The following is an 18,511-nucleotide window of genomic DNA, read 5'->3' on the forward strand; positions in this document are numbered from 1 at the left end:
CGCTCGCGCGGCAAACTTCGCTGTCCGGAGCCTATAGACGCCATCAGTGAGAACACTAAAGCTTCGCTTTAAAATTCAACCGATTTCCGTAGTCGGAATCGAACCTCTGTTCCTCGCGTTGTGAAGCCGACGTCTATCCTATTGCGTCATTCCGGCACGGTCGAAGAAGCAGGTTGGGTTTGGAGAGAGGTGCACGGGCGTGCAAAATTGAACAGGAAATTCACCCATCCGTCCAACAACGGCGATGGTTGAACGCTAGGGGAATTCGCCGTGAAATTCCCGTATCTGTAAAGCACTAGCGAAATCGCAGTGCTGTAAACCTCCCGATAAAAAAATAAAAAAAGTTCGCATAAAGAGCGCACATTCGTATACGTCATACTCTCGACGAATAGCATCTGGGTTGGTTTGTTTGGTGTTGGGCTTGATTTTGGAAAGCTTCGCGTTCCCCTATCATTCTCGTTTCGACAAAGGTGTAGTTGATTTTTATTATCCACTTTATGACAAAAACCACAATTGATGAATTATAGATGTACTTAATCCTCCTGAGTCCCCTAACTGATCTTATTATTTTTTTTTTTTTGCCAGAAGAGATGTTTAGCAGCTTAGTGGCTATTTTTACAATGCTGCAATATGACACAAGCGCGAAGTGGACGAATGTACGCAACATCGAGACTAAAACAACTTAGGTATGTGCTCTACATCTTAGCGTTAATATTTATGCGTGTAAGTATGGTGGTTGATAAAATAGCGGTCGTTTCTTACGCAATTACCAGGAACGTACACCTGTTGTTCGCGGTTGTGTAGAGTGCGCCGGCTTCTTTATTAATTCCTCCTCTACGCGTAGTGTAACAGAGATGAAAAAATGAGGTTACCGCCTCTGCTCTGTCTGAAGCGGGCCATTGGCGGGGCAGTTCGGTGGATGGTCTCGGCCCTTATCGCGCGTTGTCACCGCTGCCGAGAGCAAAGTTTTCTTGCATCACAAGAGCGGTATAACTCTCGACCAGATGCTGTTTGTTTCGACCGCTCTTCCATGCCGCACCGTGTTTTCCTTTTTCGTTTTCCCCTTCTTGCTATCCTTTGGCGATCCTTTCTTTGCCCAAGCATTGTATACTTTATGCCAGTGGGTCTTGCAATGTCGGCAGCACATTTTTTTTTTCTCTCTCTCTTTCGCTAAGCGTTGTTGTTGGTGGTTGTTTTCGTTGTTTTTAAACTCCTCGCATCACACGCACGTTTATTCGTTCGGGCAGTTCACTCGCGCTACCTGCGGCGCTAATAGCGCCTCCTTATCTCGGCGTAGCCGGGCAATTAGCTTTTGCACCCTTGGTCCCGCAGCTTATCTTCGCCCGTCGGTCACTTCCGCGGCTGCGCAGAAATTTCACGCTGCACGGCAGCCCCCTCCACCCCCCCCCCTTTTTTTTTTTTTCATGCGTTGCTTATCGTTTTCTCGCTGCCTCTTGCTTTTTTCCTTCTTTCCCCCTACCCCCGGTTCCTTTCTTTTTGTTCTGCTTCTGTTAAGAAAGGTCTTGGTGTCGGAATGTTAATCACACTCTGCAGCAGCGGGAAATGGTGTACTGTTTTAGTGAATAAGTTTATCCACGTGCGGGATTGGCCTGTGGTGGCGAGATGACGACAAGTTAGAACTGGCAGTGGTGGCGGGACCCTGCTGGTCGCTTTCTTTCGTATCGCCAGCCACCACTGCCAGTTCTAACTTGTCGTCATCTCGCCCGCAACGCCAGTCAAGCGGCGGGTGATTCGGTCATCATGAGACCTTACCCTGTAGGGGACGGAACGGATGATCTACGGAGCGCGATCGGCGAGCACGACCGCCATTCCTCGCAATTGGCTTCAGCTTTCTGATCAGTTAAACATCTGGCTGCACTTCATCCACTAAGATCCAAGTGTTTTCGGTGACAATACAGTGGCACCATGGTTTACTCACAGATCATCCGTAAATACTGCTTTGAGAATTCCAGAATACAACTTGGTGATTAAAATCCCAGATCGGTGCGTGGCCATGGCGGACTTCATGTTTGAGCTGGAGGGGTGGAGGAAGCGATGGTCATCACAGCGGCCGTCGTGAAATAAACATAACTGCGCGTACTAGTACAGCTTAGGAGCCGCACAGTGATAGCCATAGCACGGCCACTCGATGGAAAAAACGTCGTGCCCCTATCCTTCGTGGTCACATAAAACGAGTATCGTGTCGCTTATATACCGTATTTACTCGCGTAATGATTGTACTTTTTTTTTCAAAAAAATTTGATGCAAATTTAGGGGTGCGTTCATTGCGGGGGGTAAATTTTTCGCGAAAAACTTTTAAACACAGAAAACGCAAGCAAGTTGAATAATAAAAACATAATAAAAAACTCCGCACACCGCCGCCAGCCGCTTTGCAAAGTGACGCGAAATGCAGTGTTTTCATGAATTGGGGAATGCGCCGGAACGAGTTTGCTTCGAGGTTACAACAGAACAACCAAGAAGTGGCTGCCGCTGTCACAGTGCGGGACATCAAAACAGACATGGGGGCCGACGCAGCAAGCTGAGCGCGTTTTTTTTCTTTGTCTTGTGAGTACATTATGTGCATTTAGTGAGAGCTTCTTCCTCATCAATATTGAACGCATGCCTGCCGATATCGCTAATAGTATCAGCAAGTCTGCGGCAATAACGTAGCCATGTCTGCTTTGAAAGGGAAGGAAACAGAGGTAAGCACGATCATCATCAGCTAGACTTGGCACACATGGCGTTCAGGGTGCGTTCATTGCGCGGGAAATTTAAAAAAATCTAATTTTGACGACAGACTTCAAGGGTGCGATCATTACGCGAGTGCGATCATTATGCGAGTAAATACGGTATTGTGTGGACCCCGTCACGTGGTCTCGCCGCCGTCACTGCGCATGCATGCTTCGTGTACACCGTTCCATGCAGGGCGCCGCCGACCTGGCAACTAGCTGACAGATTTTTCTGTCATGTTGCTATGCTTCAACTGTGGGCGGATCAATTCTTGGCCGTCCAACTGGCCGAATACGCTGCCAGAGCCCACGGGCTTCTGGCCGGCGCCTGGGAACTCCAGTTGGCAACTAAATACAAAGTTTTATTCATATGCGCGCAAGCTGCAAGACTTACCCTATATATCCGCCGTTCGATGTATGATCATTTAGCGGTGCGGCTGCTGTTTAACATTATTACATCAGACACGAAGCTTCGTGGAGCGCTTTTTCAAATGCCGAGTTTGGCGTCAATAGTTCGGCGTGACGTCGCTTTTTGCTTCGTTGTTACTGGCGACGGGGATGCATGGTTTGGCTGTATGCTCAATTGTCTTTGCTGAAGGAAATGACAACCCGTCGACGTCGTAGCCACTGTGAAGATCGTCGTGGCTACCCCAGGTAGTGCGTGGGCCTGACATGTTGGGCTGTTGCAGTGTGAGCTTTTTAAAGCAAAGCTTTACTAATATCGTCCAGCGGTTGCGCCGTCGCGGAGAATTTGACCTTCATATGACCGCAGCTGCTTTATTTCCGACAAGCGGGGGGCTCGGAAAAAAAGTGAAATTAATTAACTTGACAAAGACCAAGCCCGGTTACAGACAGCAACGGGCATCACAAGGTACATCTTTTAAGAGAAAATCGTTTTTGAGGCATCATTATACACAGTTTTTCGGAAATCATTCTGCTGTAACGAAGCTTTTTTTAAATACAACACTGTTTGCATACTCCGTAGTAATCTCATTGCGACAAGGTGGTTTAACGAGGAAGGCAAAGAGTGTCGAATCATTTGGTTTCCAAAGGTAGTACGCGAAAATGGTACAGTCCATATTTCTTGTGAACGTGTTGAGTATTTGTATGGTTTTGCCGTTAGGTTCGAAATTGATGTTATGAAAGTGTCATGATGATGTAAATGAGATTTGTATGTTTTTGCTAGGTTGAAGTTATAAAGGTTGTGAACTGAAATAAAATTGAGTTTGCTGAATAGGTTTCTTGTATGTGCATTATGCTCTACGCCAGCTATATGTATTGCTTTTTTTTTGTAACACGTGCATTCGGTTTAGGTTTGCTTTGGTTGTATTTCCCCACACAAGAAAGCAGTAATTTAGGCGAGACATAAACCACGAGTTATAGATATGCAGTTTAACAGCTGGTGGAAAAAAATACTTAACTTTTAGCTAGTATTCCAACAATTTTCGATATGCGCGTAATTACGTTGTTTACATGGTCATTCTAAGACATATTTGTGTTAAATAGTACACCAAGTGCTTTTACGGAATCTATTAGTTCTATAGTTTCATTGCCAAGAGTAATATTTGCATTTAGAATGCGCTTGACTGCCTAGGGGAAGAGAGAACAACTTCGGTTTTTTAGTGTTAATTTCCAAGGAATTCACCACGCTCCAACCATGCAACTCTAACAGTGTTTTGTTTATCCCAGATCCAAGGTTTGGCAATTAGAGCTGGAAAAATAAAAGTGTCGTATCATCTGCATATATGACGCACTATGGAGCTTGGCTAATTGTAGTAATATCATTGACGTAAAAGTTAAATAGAAGGGGTCCAATAATCAGGGGTGAGACCGCTGCGCATATTGCGCAGATTTGATACGAATTTGTTTTCTTGCATGAGGCTGCTCCAAAAGCTTGAAAATTGCAAAAATTACGCCAAACTGCTCCAAAACAGTCTGAGAGCCAAGGATGTTAACGCTCCCGTTAGTTTCGGTGGGGAAAAGTTCTTACTGATGGCATAATTTTCCAGCACCCCCAAAGTGATGCTGTTTGTAAAGGTTTAATTGGGTGATCATTTAATAACAAACCTGCATAAAATTGTCCCCGAGATAGTTTTTTTGTTTTTTCTAAAGTCACCATGTCGGGTTGCACATGTTATATTCTGCGCATTTTTAAAGTTTTTCCATCGAAAACCATTGCAAAATCCTGTAGAAAAAATACATATGTGTACTGAGGCGTCCAACTACTTGTGAAAGTTTATAAAAAAACGGCAATTTTTGGAGCGCCGTATCTCCGGAACGACATTACTGGGCGCCGCCATCTTGGTGGGGTGAAGATGTGAAAACGTGGCCGCCGGGCGAAGCAGTTGCTTGTGGTTCAAGGCAGAGTGCGCACTCTTCGCCGATTTCTGCCTTGGTTTTAGTTATGGGGACGGCTGGGTTCACATTTAGTCGTTTGATCTGTTTCGGGAAGTTGCGAGACTCGAAAGACGGGAGTTCTACAAAAACAACATGGCGCCCTCGAATTCGCCGTGTTTTGGCTTTGAGTGTGAGGCCGGTGCGGGCTTGAAGTGAAATTTCGGACTGATTGCGGTGTTTTAAAATGCCGAGTTATTGCTGCCTGTCACACCGAGCTGGCGAACGGTGTGAATGAGACGATCGACGCTGCAGAACTAGCGGCGTAGGCTACATTGCCGCAAAATGTTCAAGCAGTGTCACCATAGCGGGACGGGCTAGTATTTCACACTAGTGGTTCATTTGTCTGAAGTAAAATTTAATGCCATGAGGGAGGCGGCTAAACATACCAACGTTACTCAAATTACGATCACAGTGAACTTGCATCTTGGGAATTGAAATGGGAGGCCTGGTGGGGTGCGACGACTGTCACCTCACTTTGCACAACTTTTGCCGGGGCTCTACACTTGTGCGTAAAGCCGAGTCTGGGATTACAAAAATAACAATTTCGGCATTCACATGATAATAAAAATGCCTTAGGATTGCTTAGTTTTTCAATTCGATATTTTCAACGGCACCACGCTATCTACGCATAGAGACTAAGAATTTAAAAATGGTTTGTAAGAAGGTAGTGCAGTTCGTACCTGGGGATACTCTGGTGAAAACGACTTTATTGAAAGGTTGTTTCAGTGTTATGTACGCTCAAAACCGATTAAAAAGTGCACTTTTCCCCCGTGAGTTTCCAAAAATTTGATTTTTCGGGCTCCTAAGGTGACATAATAAATGTCGTTCTTCTGCTCCAAAATTGAGATTTCGCTGCTCCAAAAACTGCTCCCAAATCTGATTCAGCTGTCTCACCCCTGAATAATACTTCCCTGAGGAACACCCGCATACAATGGCCGAGAATCCGATGAGTGCTCACCAATTGAAACTACTTGCGGACGATTTTGTTAATACGATTTTATTAAAGCCAATGGAATACCTCGTACGCCATACAGTTGAGCTAACCAGGCTAAGCTAAGCCGCAGCCATTTTTAGTGCAATGGTTGCCATGGGAGCTAATGCCACCCATGGCGCAGACTTAAAGGGACACTGAAGTGATATGTAAACATTGCGGGATTACTAGCGCAAATTGTAGTCCGGAGTCCCCAGGCCATGTTTCGACCACTCTAGGTGCGTTTACGCGATTTTATTTAGTAGAAAAACTAATTCGAAAATGCTGTCCTCCTCTCTTTACGCTCTCCCATTTTCTGTGGCGTTTTCGTGTGACGTCAGGAGGGGAAGAGCTGGCAATTGGCTGCGCCACGGCTGCGCTACTGCACGGCTCCCCGGCCGACAGAGTCAGTCGGCCCAGCGTTTCGTCCGCCGGCCGCCGGCGGGTCGTCGCAATCAAGGAGGTTAAAAAAAAATTGCTTGGTCGCAATTCGTTCGCTTAGTTGAAACGAAGCCAGGACACGTTTGTGAATGGAAGAATGTGCCTTTCTTTACTTGGTTTGTTTGTACACTGTATCTAGCTCCAAGTCAAGGTCGCTTCACGCCAGTAGGAAAATATAAGGCCTCTTGAAGGCGGGAGAAGAGTCAGCGAAGTCAATATAGGTACTAAGGAAATAAAATCAACTGATATATTTACCGTACAGCGTAAAACTAGGGCGCGGGAAGCACTTTTTTGCGCTGGGCGAACAAGCACAGCGGTCAGCAGCACGACTACGCATCTGCCAACGCTTTTCCGTCTACGAAATGCAATTGCTAGACGTGAGCTACTGTGGAAACTCGGGCGATGCTTACTGCACGATCGCAGTACAACAAATAGTCACCGAAGCTGCTTGAAATGCCAAAACTAAATAAAAGTGTAAACCGATTGTACAATATATACCCTATATTAGCAAGGCCTTCGCGGCCCGCTCCGTGGTTCAGTGGTCTGGGGCGCTGGGTATGTCACCGCAAATGTTCTGCAAGTCACGCGTTCGAATCCCCGCCGGTGCGTGCTTTTTTTTTTTTTGTAAGTTAACTTTTTTGTTTTCCGCCGATGTTTTCTATATTTAGTTCACCTTTTTTTGGGCCGCAAAGTTCATGGCTACACGAACTAGTTCACAAAACGCGCGCAGGCTGGCACTGGCGCGCTAGCGAGTTCTCGTTGGCGTGCTGTTGCCATAAGCACCGACTGCTTGCAGGCAGTGGGCACAGGCCAGAATGAACAGATCCTTGGCCTGGTGCGAGCACGCTTTTTACGATACAGGCATGAGGGAGGCAAGCTCCAAATATGGGGGAAAAGCGCATGACATTTGGGCGTCTGCGGGTACGCGGAGGGCGTTCATGCACTGCGTAGGTCTCGGCTAGTGAATGCTACGACTACAAGCCGTCCTGGGAGGCTTATCTTGTGCATTTTACAGCCGACAACATGGCAGAAGCGCGGTACGATGATTACTGAGATATTGAGAATGCCCATCCAACAACGCCATTGGTTATGTTTTACAGAACCGAAACCGAAACTTGTGTGATTGCTAACCTTGGGCATCGTCCAATCACGGCGCCCCTCCTCCCAACGTCACAGCCTTAGGTGGTGCGGCCGCCGCAAACCGCGCATGGTAGTTTTTCTTCTTTCGCGCTTTGTAAAATAATTACCGATTTGTCAACCGGATAAACGATGAAAAGTGTGCTAATTTGAGCCAGTCTACGCAGTGCAAGCAAAAACGGGAGCTTGACAAATTCACTTCAGTGTCCCTTTAATAAACTCGCTTCGAATTTGAATCTGCAGGTTTAAGGCGAAAAAAAAAAAAAACTCCATTTATTTTCGCCTTCTAGCAGATGCCAACCTTCCCGAACTATCAAGCACGACTACATAGTGGTGCCTATGATTTAATAATTTATTTAGAAAGTATGTCCATCATACGCCGTTTACTGCCCTCACGCAAATCAGGCATGCGACCTCGGGAACAGAGTTGCTACTCAAGCTGGATTACGAGATCTGAGGCCGTGACAGCGAAATCCGCGGACTCAGTTCACGCAAGACCCGAATCGGCTTCTTGGCGGGGATCAAAGGATCAGACTTTAATTCCCCTCTCGCCCACATTGCGATACTAACCCTCTGCGGGGGAAGGACTGCTGCTCTCCCGGGCACATAGCTCATTAAACCTCGTCCTGATTAACGAAAAAATAACAGCAAACTTCTCTACTAGATATGCAGTGAATATGTGTTTAGGTCAGATGGACAAAATTGGCAAAAACAAAACAAAAATTCTTTTGGGCTCCGAAGTGCAAGTGTCGACCTGCCTCCCACTGTTTTATTTCTCAGCAGTATTTTGATTAAAATGCGGATAAAAAGGGTACTAAAGTGTAAAACAAAGTTGGCCTATAGTGTTGGTAGATTATAGGCGTGAATACAAATATACAACTCGCAGCAGATCATCTGCTTATTAACAGAGAAAATGCCACAAGCGTCGAAATAAGTATCGCCGCCCCATAATACGCTTTCCCGCACTACGATTTGTGACGTCGCAAAGCGTAAGTTGTGAAACAGGATTGGTGGAGCTTGTCTAGTTTCCTGAAACAAATATGCAACCACACAAATCTAAAATAGATGTCTGCAGGAACTCCTGTTGAGAACATGTTTCAAAAAGGCATGAACAAAGCTTTAGCTCTTGAGCATCACAACTGCTGGTAAGATTTGTTTCGGTTTCGATTGCGGTCCTATGCTTTCCCATAGTTCTACGAGTGCCATCAGAAGGCTTACGCGAGTGAATGCACACTGTTTCTGCTCATTTATGCATACCAACCAGCGGCAAAGTTCCGAGATTACTGGCGCAATCAGCTAAATGGTGTATACGGCCATCAGCCGCCTGGCTGGTAAACTGCTCGAGTAGTTTCTGCTGCTTCCCCTACGCGGCAGCACCTCCCTGGGTGGAAACGTTTTGAATGTTTTTGTAGGCGGTTACTCTTCACCGCCCTTCACGGTGCGTGATGTATATTCTTGTGCGTCGCGTAAAAATGGGATGGAGACGAGAGAGAAATGACAGCTATAGTCATTGGTTTCTGAACAAACAGCACGCCGTTGTTGGCGTCTAACAAAACCTGAACAGCATCAATTAATATGATCGTTCAGTTAAAACAAAAATTAATTCAGAATTTTCATCCGGATCCGCGCGTATTCGGCGTTTCTTGTGACCGCCATTGCTGGCGCTGTGAAACTTGCTTGCGATTATGTCTTTTGAAATGTCGTTTGAGTCCTTGTTGAAGGCTTGTTCGGTTCCTGCTTCCCGCCCACAGTCTACTCAAAATCACCGCGCACTACCGCCTCCTCCGCCACAAATACCCCCCAGCCCACTTATCACTTTTTACAAGGGAAGAACGCTTGTGGCGGCTGCTTCAAACTGATACTTGTCCGTGCCGCGCACACCTTCGTACCTATCACCCCTATGCCCCCACTGCGGAGATGTCGACACCATCTGCCACACTATGTGGGTGGGCCCACGAAATCCCTTACCCATAATCCCCTCTGTTGATCAATGGGAGGCGGCGTTGGGCGGCTCTGACCCCGGGGTCCAGAAAGCCTTGGTTGAACGTGCTGCCGAAGTCACCGCCGGGCTGCGCCGAGTGGTCACCACCCGCCCCTGAATTGCATACTGCAATAAAGTTTATTCCTACTCCTCCTTTGACGTCATATTCCAGTTCTTCTCACTTTATATTTGCGCTACAGACGAGCTGCTTCAGCGGCCACGGCCGACGAATGCTTTCTGACCGTAACAAAAACTAAAAAATTAATTCCCTTCTACTCTGTGAAGGATGATGAGTGCGCGAAACAAACATGTTTGTAATTGGGATTGGGCATAATTCCTATTTGATTTGCTGAATTAAACTTGATGAGAAATGATGATTAGCAGATCACAGATGGCAGGGGAGAAATTTCTCTCTCCCGTTTCGGTGTTTGAGCATGTTCATGTAAAGAGCTAAAGGGGAAACTCGCTGGGCTGGGAGAAAAAAATTTGCGATTTTCTCTCTTTTTCTACTCTTTTTTTTTTGTCTCAGAGAGTATAATTTCAAGTACCAAAGCGTTGAGATTTGGATAAGAGGCCGAATGAACAACCCTTACTTGTACGTTTGTTCGGATAAGGGGTTTTTATTGCAGAGTCGTAAGTCACGCAGAAGAGGGATCGCAGCGAGTGTTCTTGAAATCTTTCGTTTATTTCTTGCTCCTGTAGCGTGTGGAGCTACCTTTGTCTACGAGCAGAATTTCCGTTCCCCGGACCAATCCCGTGGCCGACCGCCTTCCGTCCTCTGTTTCTTTCACGTCTTGCCGGGAACGGGACCTCCCGGCTGCGTCCGTCTCCCACCCAGCGCGCGGCCCAGAAAGTTTCTCATCCGCGCGCTGAGATTGTTTCCTCCGCGCATTGGGCTCCGGGCAGCGCGATAAGAGCGGCGGAGTCGGGGCGCCGGCCACGCCTCCCCATCACGTCGTCCCCCGCGCCCCGCCCTCCGTCGTTTGACCGCTCTCCTCTGGACTGCCTCCACGAACGGCCGTGCGGCGAGCGGCGCCGCGGTGGACGCTGGGTTCCTCGTCTTTTTCCGCGCTATCTACCCGCGTTTGTTCCGCTACTTCTCCGCGGCCTTTTCTGCCTTCGTGTGTTCCTTCCCGGAACGGTATGCCCGCCCCGGATGCTTGACCGCTCAGGGAGCTTCGTTCGCACGCGCTTTCCCCTCCTTCTTCCCCTCCCGTTCTTTTAAGCCGATGAATGAATTGGACTGGAGCGTCTGTTTTCAATCGAAAGTCTTTTTTTTCTGGGGGGGGGGGGGGGGGGGGGGTGCGCGATATACCTTCAAGTATTGGATATATTCATTTTACCTGCGCGGACACCGCAGTCAAACATTCGTCTCCGCGTCGTGTTTGAACACATATTGAGTTAGTATGGGACTCGATATGCTTTCCCGTATTATAAATAGCGACATGTACATATGCTCGAAACAGAAGTTAAGTGCCTGCCTATTATGCTTTATTTCAGATTGTGCATCGCAGTCTCACGCTGGGAGAGGTCCTGGATGGCGACCGGATGGCTGAGTCGATGTACTCAATCAACTTCAAAGGTGCCCTTCACCTCAACTTCCCCGTTTCTTTTCTTTATTCTTTCCTCTCACTTTTGAGTGCACTGTGGCTGGAAAGTGCCCATGGTTGTCTTGCAATAGGATTCCAAAACTGTTATGTTCAAACCTCAAACTCGATCTTTCCGGGAGGACGAGGGGGTGGGGCAGAAGGTGTCATGTCACCTTCCGGCAACACATGGGAGTGAACACGTATCCATCCATTGAGGGTTCCATGACTCAGAAGGCCATCTGGTGCGTGAAAGCACAACACTACAAGATGCATTGAGCACGCAAGTCCTCATGCTGTGTTGTCTGTGTTTCTGTAGCCTAACGGTGAAGTTACTACAAAGCATTCCTGTTCAATAGTTCTATCCTGCCCTTTTTGCTGCTGTCTTGTTTGAGAGACGATGCTCACGCAAACATACTTGCTCTTGCAGTTCCTGTGGACAAAAAAGTGCTGTGCACGGTCCACTTCTCGGCTGAGGAGTTTAAGAAGCTGAAGGAGGCCATTGAGGACCTGTACTACTTCGAATTTGTTCTAGGTATGTAAATAACTTCACTTTTGTGATGTGTCTCATGTGGCTCATCTGCGTAGAATTTTAGGGAATGAAAAGAACAGCTTCTCAAGATAAATGTTTCACATTTGTTGCAATGTCGCACATGTTGAACTTGCAGAGTATTCGCATATACTTTGATGTACGTTACAAAGTTTGATGCCAGCATGTCCAGAAAGTGTCCAGAATGTCCGTCAAAACTTTATTCTTTTTTTGTCAAATAAACCGTTGACTTGTCTTTTCTTTGAAACAAAAGTTTCACATTTACCTAACAGCAGGCAAACTGGGCTTCCCTTAAAACTGGTCGAAAGTTATTATAGTAAGCATCAAACTATGCCAGTATTCATATGCGTTGTTGATATTTAACTTTAGTGCTGGTAGCATTATTAGGGGATTATTTCTTTTTTTTTTCATGCCTATAGTTGTTTACCTTGAACGGTTGTTTCAATCCACACCTACATATTGCTGCCAGGTCATGCTGGTGTAACCCCAGGAGACAGTACTCTTTAGTTTGGTTGTTTGAACGTGTGCAGCCGTTTTGCGTGTCGCATGATATCGTGAAGCTCATTTGGTAGACTTTAGCTAGGCATGGTTGCCCTTCTCAAGCCGCTTTACTCTTGGTGCACCCCAGTAAAATCTTAGGTGAGGAAGAACCCCTTGTAGAAATAATGGTTGCGGCTTAGCTCAGCTAACCTTGGATATGCAAAGCGAAAGCTTGGCTTAGCCTGGTTGAGTCTTGGTTTTGCTTAATTAACCTCTGATGTAGCTGCATTGCCGACCACATCTCAAAGCCGTTCGGTCCCATGCAACGCTCACAGGAGGAGGCCCGGCCTTGCTTTCATTCTCGGCGAACGCGGCGCAAGATGAGTCACGTAGGCCCAGACAACCCAGCGGTGCATGCGTGGAAGGCTGCGAGTTTGGTCGGCTGCCATTTAGCTTAGCGGTCGCAATGTGAGCAGAACGACTTAAAGGGGGCCTTGTCTGCAGCGGCGACAGCGGGCCCGGCGAATCACCCGATGCGCTTCGAGGGGTGGGTCGCTGGGGGTGTGTCTCTGGTCAAAAGGTTAACTTGCGCATCTTCCGCGAAACCGCTGGACGAAAGTAGTAAAGCTTTGCTCTTAAAAGCTCAACGGGCATGAGAGAGAAAAATAACTGCAGCCCAACTTGATGGCCTGGCTGTGGCACTAAGGTGCACCTTGCATTGACTGGCAAGTGATATCAAGTGGGTGAAGAAACCTTATTATGCCCAAGATTGAAGAGGAGAGGGGCAGAATGGGATAAAGTCAGGATATAGGCAGTTGTGAGTAGCTGGGTTGGGGAATGTGTAGAACTGTAAAAGCCTTTATGCCACAGACTGCCACCTGGTCAGTGGGTGATGTGGCACGAGGTAATTGAGGCAGCCTGAACGGTAGTGATTGGTTATTTCCTTATATGTGACTAGCCCCCGGTAGCTAAACCTTCAGGTCGCCTCATGAGTGTGCTCGTTTCCCGGCAGAGACGAATGGGCAGGCACCCATACAAGTTGGGCATGACTTAATTAAAGTGGGAACCCCTGTATTGGCGGAGTGCATGTCAAGCTTCTGGGTAGATCCTACCCATAGCAAAGTTTTGGAGGGCTGTTTTGAAGCCACTGACTATCATCTTGGCAGATGTGAAAGAGAGTGCTAGTGCAATGGCCATTTCTTCCCCAGTTTCCGGGTGGATTGTGCCGACAAAAGCAAACTCAAATTAGGCAGGGCTTATAAGCTTGGTGAACAAGCTATTTGCGCTTAAAATTTAGGGCGCATTCTTATAGCAGCAAGAACTGTGGGGTGAACAATTAACGAACATGTAAACATTGAAGCAGTTAATGCGGCACTTTGCCTGCTGACACTGCCTAACACAGCCGTTGGACGCTGTCTGACACAACACTGACCTACTGACATTACGGCACGGTCACTTACATGACCATGTTTGTCGAGTCATAGCTTGCATTTTAGGAAATGGTTAGTATGAACCGTAATAAAAATGCGGCAAGTAAAGTAGTCCGGCCAGAAGCAAAGTGCGAACACTGGCACTTCAGGGGTAATACAGCACCCTCTATGAAAGTCAACGATAAACAATACAGTCGAATCCCGCTACAACGAAACTAAGGGGACGTGCAAAAAATTTCGCTGAAGCGAAAATTCGTTGAGGCGAAATCTGCCCCAACACAGCACGGAAGGGCAAAAAAACAGCCCCGGATATTTCCGCATCATTGGCAGCATAATACAATGTTTAGAAAAAGGAGTGATGCGCAGTAACGTCGAGTTTATTCAGATAACAAACATACCAATGGTTATGTTTTTTGTACCAGCGCGCAAAGAGCGCAATACTTAGGAGGAGGGGAGAGGTGAAGAAATGCAGAAATGCAGGCACAAAGCGTGCTGCTGTACAACAAGGCGGAGTTTCCACCAAGCTGATTGCTTGCAGATAGCTGCTAAGCGGTTGGAAGCCCCCCCTCGCTTGAGGCAGGAACGGCACCGTTATCTTATCCTCTGACTAGGCACGGCAGCAACTGACCTTGGCAGGCAAGTCATGCGCACTTGCATTTAAAGCAACCGCACGCTCGCAACTAAGATAGGGTGATGCGGGTTCAAGACTAAAACATTATTTCTGCTTTTGACTTTGAAGAATTGTTGAAGGAAACAGGAAAACTGCAAGGACAGCTGCTCGGAACACATACAGATGGTGCTGCGCCAGCACCAGAGCACAATCGCGTGCATGGAGGAAGAAAAATTCCTCCATGTTCGCGTGATTTCAACTGGATATGGATTGGCTATAGCTCCGGCTTGGCGAACCTGGCTTGCACCTCATGTAAAGACGGCCCGCCACATCGTTATCACCATCAAACAACGGCGTCCATCTATGAGTTTGTTTTCGTTTTCGGTGGCAGTGTGGGCGCACCGCGCATGTTTTCGGTGAAACTAAGCGTCCTGAATGTATAAAGTTACAAATAGCTGGCGCTATGCCTATTTTATTGTAAAATAATTCTTCAAACCCAGCCCAAATCATCAAAAATTTCGTTGAAGCGAAAGCAAGCCAGTTCGTTGTGGCGATGACTTTGTTGCATTGACTTCTCTGGCTAGCTGACGGGGAATTGGAAATATTTCGTTGAAACGGACTTCGTTGTAGCGGGATTAGACTGTATAAACAAACGGCCGTCTGTGAGATGGTAGCAGCCCAGGTCAGCAGGCTATCTTTAGTTTTAAGGCCCTGCTCTGGATAGATCATTGTCGACGTCATGAAAACTCAAGATTTAGAGAGACAACTGAAATGTTGGCATAAAATGTATAATTTCTCAATGGATAAAGCATCGTTTGCTGCCGGTCAAGCGTTGAGGGCACAATAAAACATTAAAAACACTAAAGCTTTCGAATAAAACAAACTCATATTTTGTCTGCATGGCCCCTTCAAGGCAAAGCAATCATGCCTTGTGTAGATAATTTCGAGCGGAAGCTAAGCATGGCGTGAGGGAAGAGTTGGCAGGACTCCATGTAATTGTTCAGCCATCCCAGCACTACGTGTTCTAACAATGATCTAACGTAAAGTGCGCCAAGTCTGGGCAACTCCCGTTTGCACATCCATGCGGCCACAGGTGGTTCACCACTCCTGCCGGGTGAGGCTGGTGGCGTGAACTTCAATATCGTGATTGAGTCTGGCCAAGCGCGCTGACAGAAGGAGCAATTTAGTTTGTTTCTGGAGGCAGGCCTGAATACTTTTTTTTTTTGCTTCCCACGGGTGTGATAGCCTAGCGTCTGCCTGCTGTAACTCCGCCTCCTCCTCCTAAATGTGATGCAGTGCATGTCACAAACTGCCGTCTCAAGTCTGTTCTGCTCACACTTTGCGTTATGCTTAAAGATTTTTTTTTTTTTTGTACTTTCCCGGTTTTGTTCTTTTAGAGATAACTTCTTACACAGGATCCATATGCCTGATTGTTGTTGTTGCCTGTGTCCCTCCCAGATGGCCTGAGACTGTGGGGCTTCATAGGGCAGCTCGAAGAAGGCTCGCTGATTCCACACAAGCACAAGCTGTACCTGTGGACCCATCTCACCTTCAACATTGCCTACCATGACGAAAGGGTGAGGAAATCCCAAAGCGCGATTCCGTCGCTTCATTTGCACGGTAACAGGCGCTGCAGATAAGCTGCTGACGTTCCACACACTGTGGAATCATGCTCTGGCAAACAGGTTGAAGTGCTTCAGTGCCAGCTTGTGGCACTGTCAGGAGTCAGCTTTTTATGGGCTGCACAAATCAATGCTGCTGCGGTCGGTTCAGTTTTGCTATCCCCTGTGCATGTCACTGGAAGGGGGTCGTACTTGTGACCATGTCAAGGGTAAACAGCAGTGAAGTAAATTTTTGCTCGTTTTTTTGCCCGTTGGCTGCAGCAGGACGTAGCAAGTCGGTTGGATTGCGGCAGAGATGTCACTCAGCTGATGGATCACTGTGGTAGCCATCCATGTTACCCACTGTCAGGGGTGAGACAGCTGCGCATATTGCGCAGTTTTGATACAAAGTTGTTTTCCTGCGCCAGGCTGCTCCAAAAGCTTGAAAATCGGAAAAATTGCGCCAAACTGCTCCAGAACAGTATGAGAGCCAAGGATTTGAACGCTCCCGTCAGTTTCAGTGGGCGAAAATGCTTTCTGACGGCATAATTTTTCAGCACCCCTAAGGTGATGGTGTTTGTAAAAGTTTAATTTATTGATCAATCAATAAAAAACGCATAAAATTGTCCCAGAAAGTTTTTTCGAAAGAGACAATGTCGTGGTGCACATGTTATATTCTGTACATTTTTAAAGCTTTTCCATCGAAAACCATCGCAAAGTCCTATATAAAAATACTAATGTTTACTGAGGCGACAAAACTTGTTCAAGCTGATGAAAAAACGGCAATTTTTGGAGCGCCATATCTCCGGAACGACATCACTGGGCGCCGCATTGGAAAACATGATCGGCGGGCGAAGCAGTTACTCGTGGTTCAGGCTAGTTCACTCTAGGTCAGGCAGAGTGCTATTTGAAGATTTCTACCGTGGTTTCGGTTATGGGGGTGGGTACATTTAGTTGTTTGATCTGTTACGGGAAGTTGCGCCGCTCGGAAGACTGAGTTCATCAAAAACAACGCGGTGCCCGCGAATTTGCCATGTTTCGGCCTTGAGTGTGAGGCGCGCGGTGCGTGCCTGAAGTGAAATTTCGGACTTATTGCGGTGTTATGAAATGCTGTTATTGCTGCCTTTGACAGCGAGCTTCCTCTGGTACAAGGAATACAAGGACTCTGGTAGAACATACTTTATCGAAAGGCTATTTCAGTGTTATTTACGTTCAAAACCGATGAAAAAGTGCACTCCTCCCCCCCCCCCCCCCCCCCCCTCGATTTGCCAAAAATTTGATTTTTTAGGCACATAAGCTGACATAATAAATGTCGTTCACTGCTCCAAATCAAGGTTCTTCTGCTCCAAAATCGAGATTTCGCTGCTCCAAAAACTGCTCCCAAATCGGATTCAGCTGTCTCACCCCTGCACTGTATGAATGGAAGGCGAACACAGCATTGAAACCAGGCTTTGAGTGTGCTGGTTAACGAGTAGGCAAGGGAAATTTGAAAGGGGAAAAATATGCGGGTTAATTTTTTTTAAAGGTCTTGGTGGAACAATGTAATAAGCACAATATGTGGTGGAGGTATTTGTCCACGGGAGGGTAATCTTAAGGCTCCTATGTGTGCACGCTTCTTTTCACTTTGTAAACCTAAACCCACTTGGCAAATCAGACACCACTGTCCCGTTTAAGGAAAGAGGAATTACTATTTTTCTCCTCATTTTACTACATCATAAGGAGTAACCGCGTCATACGTAATAACATTAATAATAATAATAATAATAATAATAATAATAAGAATGACTACCGTATTTACACGATTGTAGGTCGACCCCTTTTTTCAAATTTGACAATCCAATGTTGGGGGTCGACTTGGAATCGAAATCGAACCGTCTACCGCTGGTAACGGCAACAGAAAAGAGAAATCGGGGGTTCTGTGAGGTGGGGACAGCTTTGCACCCTCGTTCCCATGGTTATGGTCTAAAGTGTGAACAGCATGGAGCGTTTTCTGCTCGCGAAAATGCGCCACGCTGACGCTGCCGCGCACGCATGCTGCGCGCTACGCGATCGGCGGCGGCAACATGGCGGCGTCACCCGCTGCGAAGAGGTGCGCGTAGCTCCAGCAACCGCTTCTAACCGCTCTTTAAGATATCACTGAAGGCACAAACAAAGGCGTTTGTGCAGGAAAGGAGCTGATATTGTGGTCGAAAACGACACTATAAAGCATCATCCGCGCCGCTAGGGAAAGCACCAATCAAATATCCGCCGCCGTGGCAAGCCTAAGCATCTCCGGCGGTGCCAGCCGGCTGTCTCGAGTGCTTTCAAACTGCCGCCATGAAGAGCGCGCCTCCCCATCGGGGCAAGTCGCCAGGCTCCTCCCACTGCCGCGCTCATCACGCGTCATACCAAGGTAGAACTTAAAACGCTTAAAAGCAGTAGAAGCAAAAGTTGCCCTCGCAACGCTGTTGTGCACTAAACACGGGCAAAAACGTGTCAAGAAGCATTTTATTCGTCTCTAATAAACAAAATGAGCATTAGCGAATCCCTTGATTCAATGCGTGGCGCTAACGTAGCCCAAATCATATCACATTGTTCAGTACACTTCCGAACGCGATGG

The 18,511-nt window shown here is 47.0% G+C and overlaps 1 protein-coding gene across 1 annotated transcript in view; it reads left to right on the forward strand.

The window, feature by feature from the left end:
• The window catches only part of LOC144174711 (transmembrane 9 superfamily member 1-like), a 110,432-nt gene that overhangs the window by 46,879 nt on the left and 45,042 nt on the right, over positions 1-18,511 (forward strand). Inside the window, exons 3-5 of the mRNA XM_077703534.1 lie at positions 11,156-11,237; positions 11,672-11,776; positions 15,770-15,888. Of these exons, the coding sequence (XP_077559660.1) occupies positions 11,156-11,237; positions 11,672-11,776; positions 15,770-15,888 (306 nt within the window). The remainder of the gene's footprint in view (positions 1-11,155; positions 11,238-11,671; positions 11,777-15,769; positions 15,889-18,511) is intronic.

The sequence above is a fragment of the Haemaphysalis longicornis genome, unplaced genomic scaffold, assembly GCF_048455015.1.
Source record: "Haemaphysalis longicornis isolate Haplotype H1 unplaced genomic scaffold, Haemaphysalis longicornis Haplotype H1 scaffold_3, whole genome shotgun sequence".
Lineage (NCBI taxonomy): Eukaryota > Metazoa > Arthropoda > Arachnida > Ixodida > Ixodidae > Haemaphysalis > Haemaphysalis longicornis.